This window comes from Clytia hemisphaerica, unplaced genomic scaffold (genome assembly GCF_902728285.1).
Source record: "Clytia hemisphaerica strain Z4C2 unplaced genomic scaffold, Clytia hemisphaerica genome assembly, whole genome shotgun sequence".
NCBI classification, from domain to species: Eukaryota; Metazoa; Cnidaria; class Hydrozoa; order Leptothecata; family Clytiidae; genus Clytia; species Clytia hemisphaerica.
In genome coordinates, this window is record NW_027103834.1 from 583346 (window position 1) to 600135 (window position 16790).

General features: G+C 34.1%; 1 protein-coding gene across 1 annotated transcript in view; it reads right to left on the reverse strand.

Annotated features, from left to right (window-relative positions):
• LOC136806949 (nucleoporin NUP188-like) overlaps positions 1-7051 on the reverse strand; it is a 30443-nt gene extending 23392 nt beyond the window's left edge. Inside the window, exons 1-6 of the mRNA XM_067063523.1 lie at positions 6894-7051; positions 1615-1669; positions 1424-1497; positions 959-1037; positions 630-710; positions 394-438 (exon numbers count right to left, since the gene is read on the reverse strand). Coding sequence (XP_066919624.1) covers positions 394-438; positions 630-710; positions 959-1037; positions 1424-1497; positions 1615-1669; positions 6894-6898 — 339 coding nt within the window. The 5' untranslated portion in view covers positions 6899-7051. The remainder of the gene's footprint in view (positions 1-393; positions 439-629; positions 711-958; positions 1038-1423; positions 1498-1614; positions 1670-6893) is intronic.
• Positions 7052-16790: the final 9739 nt, after the last annotated feature.

A 16790-nucleotide genomic window follows, 5' to 3' on the forward strand; every position in this document is an offset into this window, starting at 1 on the left:
TGTTACAAAAATAAATAAATAAAAATTAAAACGTATATTCATCTGCTAGTCGTTGGTGGAGTTAGGAGCAAGGGAGTCTACCCCTTTTCTATTTGCCCTAGACCTGGGAGGTCAAATGATGAGTGTCACGCCTACTATCAGCTCCCAAAAACTTACCACTTAGATCAGATTGACCAATCCGAGCTTCTCATATGCTGAGGAAACCCACAACCCTTTGATTGCAAGGTGAATGCTTTACCGACTGAGCTACCCAACAACCACAATAACAGATTACTAATCATCAAAAAAAAAAAAAAAAGGAGATTTTTATTTTGTGATCTCACTGTGTAAAAAAAGATCAAATTAAGGGAAATTTAATAAGTAATTCAAAAACAAAGATATAAAAAAACATACTTTCAGGTAAAAACCTTCTAGCTGTGTGTCATGTTTGAGGATTGCCTGAAAATAAAACCATAAGACAAATATAAAATTATACAGTTTAAAATAAAACATACAGTATAAGTTGTAAGTAAGACAAGATTGTTCAACAAAAATGTATGGAAAAAAGTAAGCTAACAGACATAAAGATTAAAATACTCCTGTATTCTAACAGTATAATAAAATATATCCCTAAAGATAAGATATCATACCTGAAGTTGTGGTCCAGAGCCACGAAAATCAATTCTCAAATAATTAAGAAAAAGCTCATGGGTTTGCCATTCATCTAAATCCTAAAAATCAATAAAAAACATTCTTTGATCATAGATTTTGATTCATCGAGCCAAATTAAGTTATTAAAAATTAATTTCTTTTACTAAATAATTATTTTTTGAAATATCATAAAATCCAAAATTTACTGAAATTCCATAATAATTTGTTAACGCAATCACTTCAGTAAAGATAATCAGTCTTTTATTGATAAAAGTAAACATCTGTAGAGCATTGTCAATGGAGAAGCTACAAAAGTAACAGTACTTACTAAAATTTTACTTAATTTCAAAATAAAAGGTTTTCTTTTAACACCAGCAGTTGATGTAATTTTTTTCTCTGAGTCAGTACTAAAAAATATAATTTGTTTAAGAAATAAGTCTTCTGTTCAAATTGCATAAATTGCATAGTTAAATTGCTAAATTAAAAAGCTTACAGCTACTACTAAGGAGGAAATTCTAGTGGGAAGATAACTTGGTGGTTTCAGCGTAAATCCAACCTCCCTGTCCAAATTTTACTTTTTCTATACATGTTCTTCAAATTTGTGGTATTTCAGGCCTTAATATATTTATGTATTTCATCTATCATCAAATTAAATTCTCTTTAAAAAAACTCTTTCACCACCAACTAAATTAAATTCCTATAAAAAGCCTTCCTTTAACAAACATAAAGCAGAAATATTCAAATGTTTTCATGTTTCTAATCCTTGAATATTTGTTTGTTTTATAAAACTTACTTTGGCTTTTTGTAGAAATCTAGAATGGATTCAAACAAAGGATTGAATCTTTTTATTTCTTCACCAATAGATACCTAGAAAAAAATTGAAATAATTTAAGTAAAGTGTGCAATCAGGTAAGGATGTCACAAAAAAGTTGTAAAGCATTTTAAAGAGAAGACCTTCTAAAAGATGGAGAGATTCTTACTTACTTTATCTTTTAAAGATGAGCCTCCAGTGACTATACTCCATAACTCTCTTGTGGACCTATAGTAAAAGAAAGATAGTCCTGAAAAGTGTTGTTTTTTCAAACACATAAAATTTGATTTTGGATTGCACTAATAGCATTTTATCTACATAAAACATTTTTGAACTCCATTCCTGCAAACTATAGGCTAGTGAATCAGCAAGTGCGAAATACATAATCTGGCATAATCTAATGTATAAAATTATAATGGTATATATATTAGATTGTGTAATTTATAGAACCAATTTATGTTTTTTTTATTAATTAACTATACTCATAGCAGCCTTTTTGTAAATTTTTACCGGTCATTTACCAGCCGTTAAAAGACTGTCTAAAGACTGGTTCTATTTTCAGGTACTTTAAATTGCTTGGGGGGTCACATCTGAGACATCATACCATCAACAGCTCTAACTTGGGACGATTGGTCAAAACATGGGATTGTTGATATATGGCCTGTATTTTCACTTACTACTGTTAAATCACTTTGACAACAAATTTGTTTTGATACTTCAACCAAGTATACCAATCAAACTATTACCATCCCATAATCACAACAAAATGTATTTTTAAAGCATTTTAAAAGTACATAATTTGAAGAAGTAATTGGGTGAATTGCACCAAATCTGTACCATGGGTTTGTAAACAAGACAAACTGTCTTCAAATAGCCATAGAAGTAGATGTGTTAGGTATTAGAACTTGAGTTGTTGTGGATATGATACTGTGGCAGAAGGTATCAGTCAGGACTAAAGTCTTTTTGATACTTTGTTTTGTCTTTGAAATATTAGCAAAAATCTGTGACGGACGGGACCTTCAGTCCGTCACGCATATGCCTGTCTTCTATCCCCTTAATTTTATATTAGACTTTCTAAATTCTTGTCAATTTTATTTAAACGTGTTATTCTATAATGGAAGTATATGATTTGAAAATTTTAAGCTATTTTCTTGAACCAAGCTTGAGTTATAACTGAAAATGTGTGACGGACAGGACACTATTTTTTTGTTTTCAAAGGTAAATTTGACGATGATGCTTATTTGTTCATAAACTGTATGTTCTGAGGATGCACTTTTGTATTTTGAGTATTCTCCTATCAAGATGTGACCAAATAGTGCAGAAAACTGTAATGTTTTTGATTAAGTTTTTCATCTAAAAAGTTGAACACCAAATTTTGCTCTGAAAACAACAAAATTGTGTCCCGCCCGTCACACATTTTCAAGTTTGGTTCAAGAAAATGACTTGTAATTTGCAAATCATATACTTCCATTATAGAGTAACATTTTTACATAAAATTGACAAGAATTTAGAAAGTCTAATTAAAAATTAAGTGGTAGGAAGACAGGCAAAGATTTTTGCTAGTATATATACTCCAATGACGAAACAAAATATGAAAAAATGTCTTAGTCTCGACTGATACTTTCTGCCACAGTACCACATCCACAAAAACTTAAAAGCTCTAATACCTAACGTATCCCATTTTATGGTAATTTGAATACAGTTTGCCTTGTTTACAAAACCACAGTACAAATTTGCTGCAATTCACCCAATTAACAATTTAATCACACACACACACACGCTGCTCACGCTCACACATCTTGACCCCATTTTTTTATTTGTGTTGTTTTTCTCTAGAGACTTTTTTCCAGTGTGCGTGATTGGTTGACATATCAAAGTTACTAAGTGCCGATAACAGATCTCACAATTTTCTGCGGAAGAACAGACTTTTTTATATCTGTGCTGTGTTTGTGTACGCTTCTTGCCACGTTGCAAAGATTTGTTCCTTTTGCGGTGTGAAAGCCTACCTGGTAAAAGTAGTTTGCTATCTATGATTTGGGGTTATGTTAATTTAAATGACTTTGGAGGTTTAGTGAAATGATGGTCGAATTGCTGTCCCATGTTTTGTCAGATAGTCCCCAAGTCCCTTGCAACTGCAAGGATGTATCAGACTGAATAGCTAGTGATAGGCAGCTTGATTAGGCTTGACATTGTCGTTGAACAATAAGAAAAAAATGTAAGAATTTAACTTTATTTAACACTTGCCTTGTATGCAGATCCAGGCGTAGTTAATCGATATAATTGATAATCTTGACTAATCGATAAATAATCGATAAGTAATCGATGGATTAGATATTGATTAACCGATAGAATCAATAAGGAATCGATACTCAAGATTTTTTCAAAGCTTGATTATTTATCGATCAATTTTGTCATTGATTGTTTATTGATTATAGATTGATTATACTTCGATTAAATTAAGTATCGATTAAAAATCGATCAGCTATCGATCACAGCTTTTAATCAATTACATATCGATCAATCATCGATCAAATAGTTAATCGATATCGATTATTTATCAGATTTTAGGGAGTGGTACTTTAATTGGATTAACTTTCGCCTTTGCAAGATTAAATTTCTTGAATTTTTTTTCGAATTTTCGCCATTTTCGCGAAATTAGAAGCAACATTTTTCGCTGATCTCGATTGGGATGTACTTTTGAATTGAATCCAATCCCCTGGTAGCACAGGGCCTAGAAAAGCTTTACTTCATTAAATACCTTATCTTGGCCCTTTTTACACCGGACCTTATTAGCGTTATTTTTGTGGGCTCGTTGGTGGAATAAGGGCTGGCGTAAAACACGTGCGTTTGCGTAGGGTAAAATGGCGAAATGCGAAAATCGATTTTGGCAAATTTTTTTTGAAAAATGACCCTACAAGATTTGACTATATCTTTTTATTCCATGAAGAGATTACTTACAAATAAAAAATATATTGACAATGAATGGGTAAGCTTTCTAGAAATCCAAACATAAGTTGCATAGCTTTTACCAAAAAATAGCACTTCAGGATCAGAAACAGTAAAAAACCAGCTTTTTCCAATTTTCTTCGAGTTACAGGAATTAATTCCTTGTTTGTTTTGATCTGAAATTTTCAGTAGGGGTGGCCAACATGTTCCCCTTGCTCATATCAGGGGGGGTGAGACGGGGGTAAGAGAATTAAAGTTTCTAAGTAAAATCTTAATTATCACCCAAAAAAGTGCCTTTTTTTGTCCATATCTTTTAAATAGATTGTCCCAGCCTTATCCCTCTTTCAGTAAAGCTTCCTATACCTTTTGTCCTTCAGAAAAACCAAAAATATTGGCCTTAATTGCTTGCTTTCAGTTCCTGTAGCCAGTAGTGTGACCCCCTGTATTTCTATTTTAATTTGCGCGGGTTTTTCAATAGAGATGTCACATGACTCAAATCCCGCAGTCTTATTGGACTAGAGAAAGCGAAAGTGAAATCGCGCGATCTGATTGGATGAAAATAAGACCGCGGGAGCTGGAACCGAATGGAATTCTCATTCGAAAACAAGATGGTGGCGAGAAAAGCACGTCTTTTGCTTTGGACGAAAGGTTGTAAATTCTGGTTGATTTTAACCTTTAGACACCGCTGTTTTTAAAAACAGCGCGCGCTGCTGCCGCTGTTTTTTTCATGAAAATGGAGGTTTCGCGGAAAATGTCATAAAATCTGAACCGCTAAAGCTTAAGTAAAAAGTAAACCCATTTTGAAAAGCTAAGGATCTATTTTTTCAGATAATACCAAAAAGACGCCTCATCACCCTTTTAAACCTGACTACACAGCCTCAAATCAAAACAGTAAAAATTCCATGTTTACGATTTTTTCACTTTTTTTCTTTTTTTTGACAAATTGAATGAAAAAAGTGGGTACAAGGTAAAGATTGGTCCCAGAAAAATTATTTTGTTTTAGTTTATGTTATAAGCCACCATTGTGTGAAATTTCAGGGCTGAAGAAGCTCATTTCATCTCAGAATCTAAGTTTCGGTGAAGCACACTTTTCCACCAAAATCGACACTCTGGCCACAACAGGTAAAATAAGTGGTCCCGTTGCTCTAAAATTGGCCCTGCACTTACCCTAAGCCTGTAAAATTACTACAATAATCATAACAGACTCTCTATCATGTAAATTCAAGCAATAAAACACCAGAATAGTGGAAAAACTGAGGCAAAACAGCCCTGAGTTGTTGGAGCTAGAGATAGGCATGTATGTCAGGAAATACCCCCTAAAACCCCTTCAAACCACATAGAAACTGCCAATAAAGGTTCTCTATCTCATATAATGATATTTATATGCTGAAACCAAGAAAAAACCAGACATAAACATGACTTTTCAGTCCAAAAATCCATCAAACACCCTCTGTCCACCACTAAAACAATGTTTTGTTGACATTTGAAAAATACACCGACATTGAGTTCCGATATCTCGAGATGTATAAAAGCAGGACCCGTAAAATTTTTAAAAAATGAACCTTCACCCCTATCCTGTCTGCTAAATTTTACAGATTAGAAAAATTCAAACTGGTCTTTATTTTATTAAACTTTGAAAGGACCCCAGTATCAAAACGTACGTGGTACGTCTCTCGGCCTGTATATATGACGTACGTGGTACGTCTCTCGGCGGCTAAAGGTTAAGGTTTTATCTTATCTTATCTCGTTTACTTTAATTAGTACTGTAGAGGCTGCTTCAATGTTTAGGGAAGGTAAGTCTGTAAAAGTTATTTGTTTTTCGGTGGAAAAAAGGGTTTAAAAAAGCATTTTTTGTGCTCAAGGTTTATTTTTCTTCGCAAATTGTCTTCAATCTTAAATAGATGAACGAGTATTTGACTGATGCTTATGATTTTTTCACAGAACATAGTAAAACTATTCAGGAACTTAGACCTTTTTACAGAATTTCAAAAAATCTGTTAGTTCTGGAGATATATTGAAAAGTTTAGACATGGGTAGTTCGCGTTCGTGTTTCGCGTTCCCAAACCAAACGCACGTGAAAAAGGGCCGGTAATGTAGTCAATAGTCGGTCACGATCGATATATAATTGATAACGATAAGTGATCGAAGATAAGTAAATAATTGATAAGTAATCAATGCATGAACGATAAGTAATCGATGATTGTTAACAATCGATACATGATTGATAAGTAATCAATAACAATAGGTTGTATGTAGTCGATATGTGATCGATAAGTAATCGATAGCTTGGAAATAATCGATCGCTGATCGATACTCAAGATTTTTTGAAGGTCTGATTACCTATCAATTCTATCGGTTAATCGATATCTAATCCATCGATTACTTATTGATTATTTATCGAACGTTTTATCGATATTACTCAAGATTATCGATTATATTTATATTGATTAACTACGCCTGGGCAGATACATGTATCACTCCTTTATGTTATTGAAAAAATACTTACAACATTGTAAACAGATTTTGTTTATTCTGGCAAATACACCAATCGTTTCGATGACAAACTAGTTTTACATGGTGTTCAGGTAATTTCTTTTTTTCATGTGGATTGCTGCGCCATTTTGTGTACTTCACTTCACTTTCGTTTTCAATGGTACCGTTTTCCTTGTTGTAGCTGCTTTATCATAGCCTAGCGCCAAAGCGCCTGAAAATCTTTTTCTTATTTTTCAGGGGGTTATAGCATAACTTTATAGGTAAATGATACTGACACTGAATTCTTTTTGGTATTTGGAGATTGAATGAGATAATTTCAATTCATAGTATATTTAATTTTTTTATCTATTTTCTAAATTTTAACTGAATCTTTATAGATTGAAAAGCCAAAACAAAACTTGAGCCCCTATCAAAATGTGCATAAAATTACCAAACAACGAAATAAATATTCGAAGAAAATGGTAGCCGAGTTGTGGATAGAACAAATCTGAAAATTTTGTGGGCATCTCTGTGTACTATAGGTATTTTCGTTCGAATTTTACTAATATCCTATCACTCTCTGCATTCGTAAATCATTAAAACTAAAGTCAGATTAGAGTTTTTGTTCTTGATAAAGTTCTTGAGTGACAGTCTAAACTTAAACTCCTATATCAGGATTAGAAACTAGGCTAGTCTTACCTTATTTATCTTTCCCTTTACAAAAATACAATGATGCTGACAAGTTGACACAACACATGTGTACATGTACATTGACAAGGAATCCCTGAGAGAAGTTTATATCGAAATCTGCAACAAAAAACGAAAGTGGTTTCTTCTACTGATTGCTTCCAAGTGCTCTCCTATCCTTCACAACAGTAGCTGTTGGAGCTGTTTATCAAATTTCCACCAATGCAATGGGCAATGAGGTTGCCGCATTTCAAATGCCCTTCTTTTTGGCACCCGTGGCCTCTCAGTGCTTTGCACGACGAGCGGCTGTAAAATCCTACCCTTCATATATTTGTTTCAATCCGTGATCCGTGGCTTAGCTTAGGTTTTTTCTTCTCATCTTCAATTTACTGAAAAAAGCGAGAATTTGATGATGCGAGAGTTAGCTGTCAACAAAGTGTCGTAAAAAATCATTGAATAAAAGAAGAACTTAAAATCTTAAATATTTTCATTTTGAATGAAAAAATAATCAAATACCAAGGTTCGGGAAATATATGAATACATATTTATATGTGGAAAATGCTATATTTACCTAACTGATCACTAACTAGGGATCGTGCTAAACTGTCCCTAGGTTGGGATTCAGGATATCACTAACACATTATCCGGATGTAGATTAATGGTAAACATGATCTGGATGTTTGTTTTAACTAACTGGTGAAATTGAAATTTCACCATCAAGAAAATGCTATATTCCTGAATTTTCAAAATAAAGATCAGTTTGTGTTTCTAAATCCTGATTTTTAGAAAGCTGGTAAAATAATTAAATGTATTCAATCATTCTGTGAGCATTGGTTCGATAGCTCTCATTCGTTCTGACATGTACTTGCGCTACTTTGAGAATCCCGGCACTTTTGTCACAACAGTGGAGCTGCACTAGAGAGCCAACTTAATGACCTCAAATCCGTCTAACCGATCCACTGAGCCCTTGCGACGCAAGTCCATTGCGAACGAATGAGGCCCCCCTGGTGGGACGCCTCACCTTTAGCGTTGCGTTACACACTGATCAAATACATCCTTTTAACCCTTTGCGTGCCGTTACCTTGTTTTTGTACCCCAATCCATTTGCCGAGGGGTAATTTTTTTTAGTAACCTGATTTGCCGATGTCGTATATACGACATGCAAATTTTAACTCGTGTTGCCGCATGTCGGATATATACAACAAGGATATTTTATTCCTATTTGCCAATGTTTGACATTTGTATTTGACATTTGTTTTATATATATTTATGATAGACTAAAATAAACCTGAAATAAATCTTTTGAGCACTTAATATATACTGTCACTATTACTATTTGGATTTTTTTATGTCGGATATATACGACATTGGCAAATAAGAAAACCATTTTCCTAAAAGCTGATTTCTCGGCAATAGAGCTCCCTCTCTTTTAAAGGCCTCGGCAATTAGGTAAAAAAATTTGATGTCGGATCATTGGCAAGTAGAGTAAAAATTTGCATGTCGGATATATACGACATCGGCACGGAAAGGGTTAATGGTTTGCTTTACATACAACTCAAACACTTTTGAGTGAAAAATCACTTGTGGTTTTTTCTCACGCATGCGTAATACATATTTTAAGGGAAATCAATTTTCCCTAACCTGAAAATTATTTTCCCGAACTTAGGCTCTAATTTGTGACAGTTTAAAATTTTTGATTGAATTGTCTTATTTGAAGGTTTGAAAAATAAGTTCTGATTTAATTAATTGTTTAAAGGATACACTCAAATTAAAGAGTTTGGGAAATCGAACTTCCCAATCTGGAAAATTTTATTTCCCTAATTCGAGAAATCACATTTCCCAATCCAGAGAAAGAATAAAATAAAACATGAAGGGTCACAATTCGTGATATTTCCTTTCCCTAACTAAATTACCAAATTACTAAACTAAATTTTTGTTTTTGGATAGGTTTCTTTTTTCATTTAGAAAGAATTTTAGCGGTTGGTATTATTTTGTTTCCCTACCTTGGTCACAACTTTTACCTATTTCAAAAATTTTAAGTTTATAATTTAGGTTTTGCCATAGAGGATTTTATTGATCCCGAATATGCCAAACAGATTTGGGAAATTATTTCCAGAATGGTAAAAACAAATACCCAATGCTCCAAAGAATCCCAATTTAACATTCCCTAATCCTAAAAGAAATGGGTCGAAATTCCCAATCTGTTTTTCAATTTTCACTAGTTTGGGATTTAAAGATTTTTTCCTGTGATACAGGTGCAAAAAAGTGAAACATAGAAAAGTTTCATTTTTCATTGCATTAAATCAAAATGGTGGATTTGGAAATCTTTCTATGTTTAGTTTTTTTGCACAAACCCCTGTAACTATGGGCAAACACCCCGTTGCTAAGATATTGGCTTGAAATCGAAAATGACAGGCTAGCTCTAAAGCTCTAAAACAGCATCTAATAACATGAAAACCAGAATATGATTCTTCAATGGGAATCAAAACTATAAAGTGCACTTACAAACATCAATACACCATTTAGTAGTGTCAACTGCGCACGCGTCCAAACAATTTTCCATTGTTTTGATTTTAGCGACCGCTCTTTCCCGTAAAAAAACGGTAGGTAAAATTCCGGTTCTCGTAAGGAAACCTAGCAGAGAAACGGTAGGTAAAGAACTCCTTTTAATCATAACTTCCTTTCCTCTAGATGAATTTTCTTGAAATTTTTAGGAGAGATCCATAAAATTATCATTGATATCATGTTCAAACATCTAAACCATTCTCTTTAAAGGAAAGAAAAAAATTGACAATGTTTACATTCCTTTAACCTTCCACAGTACTAAAGTGCGCATTTTTACCTACTGTTTTTACGGTGGAACACGGTGGAGATAGCGAGACTCCTAAACGGTGTATTTGTCAGATCTAACAAAATTAATAACCGCGCTGTCATCATTGATAATAAAAGAAACGATTTTCTGTCAAGAGCCTTGTAAACATTCCAACAACTTCCATCGAAATGATCTATCACAGCTCAGTCTACCATTTTTAGCGCGGTCCGAGGATTGAGCCGAGAACGCTCCGCGAGCTCCTGCGTGGGTGAAAAACTTCAATCTGTCAATCATTTTCTCAAGCGAAGAGTACGCGAAGCGATTCTAGCTTTACGATAGTGTGGCGGATCATCAATGGATGGTATTCAATTTTTTACTGCTTTATTCACATACTGAATTTGAAAGATCTTCTATGTGGCGTTTTTTTGAAAACTTCAAAAAACTGATTTTTGTCCCGCCTTTGCAGGATTTGGCTTAAATGCTTGAGTGCAGCATAGGGTACAAAGTCCAAGCATGCGTTTCCCGTAATTTTTGTATGAAGAGTTAGGTCTATACTGAATGAAACCACTCAAAATCGGCCCGTACTCGAAATCCCGTAATCTTGATATACGAGTTTAAGTCTATACTGAGTGATGAGTGATATTGTTTGCTTACTTTTGTGTTGGAGGTAAACAAACCGCCTTTTTTCCAGTGTTTCCTTTTAAGGAAAGTTTTTTTTTTGAGCCTGTTGTTGCATTCTTTCTTTTTATGATATTATACCACCCTGAATTTTTTTTAAAAAAAAGCATCGGCATCAAGAGTTAGAAGCTGACTAAAAACAGCGCCTTTCCCGCCCTATCTAAGCTAGCCCCTGGAGATCCCATGCTATGATTTCTTCTTTTATATACTGTACCATTTTGTTTTGATTTAACTTTGTATTTTAATGACCAGACAGGTCATTCATTTGAGGGGTATGCAAATTTCCCTCCACTTATGTAAGTTACCCCACTTCACGGTAGCCAATCAAATTTTGTTTTTCTTTTACTGGTCACTCTTTCTTCAGAGAAAGCGCAACACAGTTCCGAAATTTGGTTTTATTTTTTTAGTAAGTGAGGATAGTGCTAAATTCCAATTTCCCACTGTAATTTTTTTGAGGCAGAAATCTGCCTCACAGTTTGTACCTGTCCTCCTGTATATATTAGATTATAGAAATACAGGACGTGTCTCCTGTCTATATCTCAGCAAGAAGCTACTATAAACCTCTCGCAGGGAAAAACAGGTTTGTTATACCTCTCAAACAATTTTATACACAACAGTGGAGCGCACCATTTTCCCAGGCCATTTCTTAGAAATTGGAATTAAAAGGTGTATTTTGATTTGCAAGCTTTTTGGACCTACCTCCGGGTGCCCCGGTGGAGGTCCTTTAAATTAACCCATGTTCGTTCGTTTGTTCGTTTGTCTGCTCGTCTGTTGCCAGCTTTTCTCGGGATTGGCTCATTGGTTTTTTCAGATTTTTTGCACAATGATGCAAAATGGCAATGCCCAAAATGTGACGGAGCCCGATTTTCCGAGAAAAAAAATTTTCCGGCCGAAAATGCCGGAAAAATCCCGGAAAAAATAGTTTTTTGGTACTTTCTCGAGATTTTATCATTAGTTTTTTCTGATTTTTTGCTCAAAGATGCGTATTAACAATGCCCAAAACATGGCTGAGTCCAGGGGGGGGGTGAAGCAGTTAGTACAAGACATCATGCCAGTTAGTACCGTGGTGGTGTGCCATTATATGAATTGGATAAAATCACTTAGTACTCAGATGTACTAACTGCAAAAAAGGGTGGTCCCATGCTAAAAATTTGCCAAATTTTGGTACTAACTCTGTAAAAAATAGGATTTTGTGAGAAAATTAAAAAAAAAAGACCATATTTTACCAAAAGAAATTTTTGGGAAGTAGATTTTTTTTTCAAATTTTCGAAATTTTTTTTAAAAATCTTAAGAACAATTTGCTGGTTGCAATAGAAATTTGATTTTCTGAAATGTTGTTTTTTCCTATTGAAAGCTATGGAAAATTGAATCATTTTTAAGATATTAAATTTTATTTTATTTTATTTTATTGAATTTATGAAGGTCGAAAGCCTTTTTCAAGGCTAAATTCAGTTAGTACTAACTGTACTAAGTGTACCAAGGTGGTGGTGTTACTAACTTCTTCCGAGAAAGCAGTTAGTAGGCATGATGTCTTGTACTAACTGCTTCACCCCCCCTGCTGAGTCCGATTTTTGAGAAAAAATTTTTTCTGGCCGAAAATGCCGGAAATATGCCGGAAATCGCCGTTTTTCTGGATTTTTATCGGACTTTTTCCTTATAATTGGTTGTTTTTTCATTCAAAAACATTATTAATAATAATGCCCACCATCAAGCATGTTTCAATTTTCAATAAAATTGATTTTTGAAGCCGGAACTATTCAAAAATCGCCGGAAAAACCTATTTTCTCCGGTAAGACAGTATTTCTTGAATTTCTCGAGCTGTACTTTATATATTTTTATGAAATTTTGCACACTGATGCAAAATGACAATACCTAAAATGTGATGGAGCCCGATTTTCGAAAAACATTATTTCCGGCGGAAAATGCCGGAAATATGCCGGAAAACCGTTTTTTTTAATATTTTTTTCGAATTTTCATCCTTATTTTTCTCTGATTTTATGCAGAATGATGCGTATTCGCAATGCTCAAAACATGACCGAGTTCGATTTTTGAGAAAATGTTTTTTCCGGCCAAAAAAGCCGGAAATTTCCGTTTTTGCAGATTTTCATTGGATTTTTTCGTTCATATCTTTGTTTTTTTCAAACAAAAACATCATTAATAAGAATGTCCACGATTAAGCATGGTTCAATTCTTAATGAAACTGATTTTGGTACAGGAACTTTCTTAAAATCGCCAGAACAGCCGAGAATCGCCGGATTCCATGAATTTCTCGAGTTGTTCTCGTATTATTCTGCATTATCATACTATTGTTCTCATTTTTCAATTGGCTTATTACATCAATCTTCAGGTAGGTCCATTCAGCATGTAGCTTGTTCACATTGAGTTGACACGGGGGATGTGGAGCAATATTGGTCAAAAATAAAGAAAAAGGAAAAGAAAAACAATTTTGTGTTTAATCAGCACAATATAACATTAGGGAGACACCTTCCTAAAAGGAGTTTTGGCAAACGCAACAGTCTTTCGAATAACTAATTACTTCCACATCCATTACTTTCCCTCAGCCAATAAAAACATGATTAATTATCTTGTCTTTAGAACTGCTGTGGAGTAATATTAGTTATTCAAAAGACCGTTGCGTTCGCCAAAACAACTATGTAATATAGCTATCTATATATTTCATACTAAAATGTCATAGGACACATTATCCGTACATTTGTTTGTTTAAAAAAATGGAATATGAATAAATAAATAAATAAAACTAGCCGGTGCCCGGCGTCGCACGCCGGTTTAGCTGTTTGCTGAATGCATTTAAAGTCCTTTGGATGTTGGGAAGGTGGCTTAAACACGATGAAATCAAAATTAAAGAGAAAAATTCTCTTCAAAGTTTGACTCTATCCCTCCCGGGTGACGTATCTTTTAACCATATTTTGAAAAAGATTTTTGTGGCAAAAATGATCAGAAAGCAGAAAAAGGGCGTCATTCCCAAATTACACCATACCAGCGACCAGCGACGTCCGAGACGGATCTACAATTAGATTTTTTTTCTCGCTTCGCTCGCGTTACATTTGCCGTAGTTCTTGATGTTTAGGAAAACTTTGATGTCAAGATAAGCGGAGTGAAATAATAGACATGGTACGAGATTCGTCGAAAAAAGACAGCCCGGGGGAGAAGGGTATGGGTATGGGTATGTGCCGGCCTTAAGGGTGCTTTTTTTGAAACATGGCAGTTTGAAAAATCGGAAGATCAAACTTCAGTCCCACTAAGAATTGGAAAAATAGGAACATTTCAACTTTTTACCCCCAGAAAGATAGAAATTTGGTCAAATTAGTTCCAAAAAGTGAATTAAAATTCACACAATTTCCCTTCTTTCTTCTCTTTATTCTGCTAAGGGTCCGAGGGGCAGGGCCGAAAGTCAGCTCGCAACCATAGTCTCCCCGGAAGGCAGCTAGGACAGGCAGAGAAAAAAGCGTGATAGCGCAATTTTATGTTGCTTTTTATAAAATAACTTCGTCATAACTGCAATAATTTTTCAAATTCAACAATGACTTGGATTTACAGCAAAATAATAATCGACATACATGTTTAAAGGTCCCTTTTTACGAAGTAAGAATTCTAGTTTTTACCGCCTTTCGAATGTATTTTTAATGTTGCTGTTGTTCTAACAAACTTGTCTTGTGATTCTTGTGTTTTATTTTACATTTGCTCTTTTCTTTAACAGATTCTGTTTAAAAGATTTCTTTTGTTTTGAAAAGAATTCGAATGTCTCAAATCAAATAAGGTCGTTAATTACATTCGAAAACATAAAACAAAAGAAAAGAAAGAAAAACAAAAGAAAAAAGTCTAATCTATCAATCAAAACAAAGTCTTTATAAAACGGCGCGAATCTGATTTAACACATTTGTGGAGCAAGAAGCAAAAGTCATCTTTTAAAAGAACATTGCTTGCGAAAACGAAAGTGACACACAAAAAACAAACAAAAAACAAACCAACAAAAAACAAACTGACATACAGACTACGGCTATTAATATATAGATGTTGAGAGCAATAAAATATCAATCCTTAGATACTTAAAGGAGAACTTATATGTGGTAATTGACCTTTTGCTAGTTAGAATGTCATGTTGAATAATTAAAAACTCCAGCATCAAAACAATGATAAGAAAAGATTATCAAACAATTGTATTAATTTTGCATTTAATGTGTCATTGTTTTAATGCTGGAGTTTTTTATTATTCAACAGGACATCCTGACTGAGCAAAAGGTCTATTTGATCAATCAAGTCCATTTTCTCCCCTCATCCCTTGGGAGTGTTGGGGGCAGTGGGCAGTGAATCAATCAATGGAACATCTTTTTATTTGAATGCTTTTTAAAAATTATCAAACTAAAGACAATTAGCTACAGACTTAGTCTAACGGACTTGAATAACCCAAAGTGAAACTCCAAGCCATAAGTTAAGAAGATTTTGGGTCTTGACGTTTGACCAAAATGAACCCCAAATAAAACCCAAATCTAACACAATAATATTTTGTTCCAGATGGGGTCTATCGAACAACTTCAAACAAAAATCACAATTGATCAGAGCAAACCTAATCCAACACAATAGAATAATTGTGATTTGATTGTCGAATCAAATGTTTGATTCCTGGGTTGTGTTAGATTGCATTGAATGTTCAAACGGCAAAACCTGGGTAGTATTAGATTGTTATTAGACAAAACAATCGAATCACAATTATTTGGTCAATTGGGTCCGATTGATTCCACGTTCTATTCGTTATGATGGAGGGAAAAAGTGTACCCAAAATTTAATCTTATCCAGTAATATGAAACAGAGCAGCAGAAAGGAGGAGATGAGAAGGCAAAGAAATCTACTTCTCTTCCTTCTTGCCTTCACTTTCTAAACCAAAATGAGATTCCCTGGAAGTTAAAATTTTGTGAAAAGGGCTTGAAAACAACTAATTGATTCTGGAACATCAAAACTCTGGAAACCTTCAATGGCCTCCTTGGAAAACTGAAAAAATGTACAATATCCCCTTGGAAAATCAAAGATATGACCCCCCTGAAAAATTTCGTCAATACCCAGCTGTACATGTTTTTTTTTTATAAGCATAACGTTTATAAGCATACCAAGACCTGAATTTGTCTAAAAAATAAGCATATTACAACGGTTAGTGTAAAACGCAGGTCACAGGTCACAGGTCGCAGGTCACAGGTCACAGGTCAGTGATGACAGGTTAACTCTAATCAATGTCATTGCAGAGGAAAATGTTTGGAAAACACAAAGAATTATCAAAAACATAATTCTCAAGCAATTTCATCCATATAAAACCATTTCAAACATCAAAATTTAACCATGTGCTTTTATCGATCTTTCGCGGTTTGCGCCGTGTATAACGCAGACCAGAAAATATTTGAAACCATATTATACGTATAACAGGTATATTACATATTGTAATGTTTGTAATGTTATATGATGGTTACATATAATAAAACAAATCGCTCTAAAACTACCTTCTCAGAGAACTCACGAGCTTCTGATTGGTGTAATTTTATATCCAGCCATATTGTTATCATCACATTCGGCATGCTGAATATTTTTGGTGTTTTTCTCTTGTAAGACATGATATTTTGTAATTCTGTCAATATTTTTGTCAAAAATTGTCATTAAGTCATTAAAATGACAATTGAATAATTAATTAGTTTCATCCTTCTAAAACCACTCTCTTAGGGACCTCACAAGCTTCTGATTGGTGCCGTT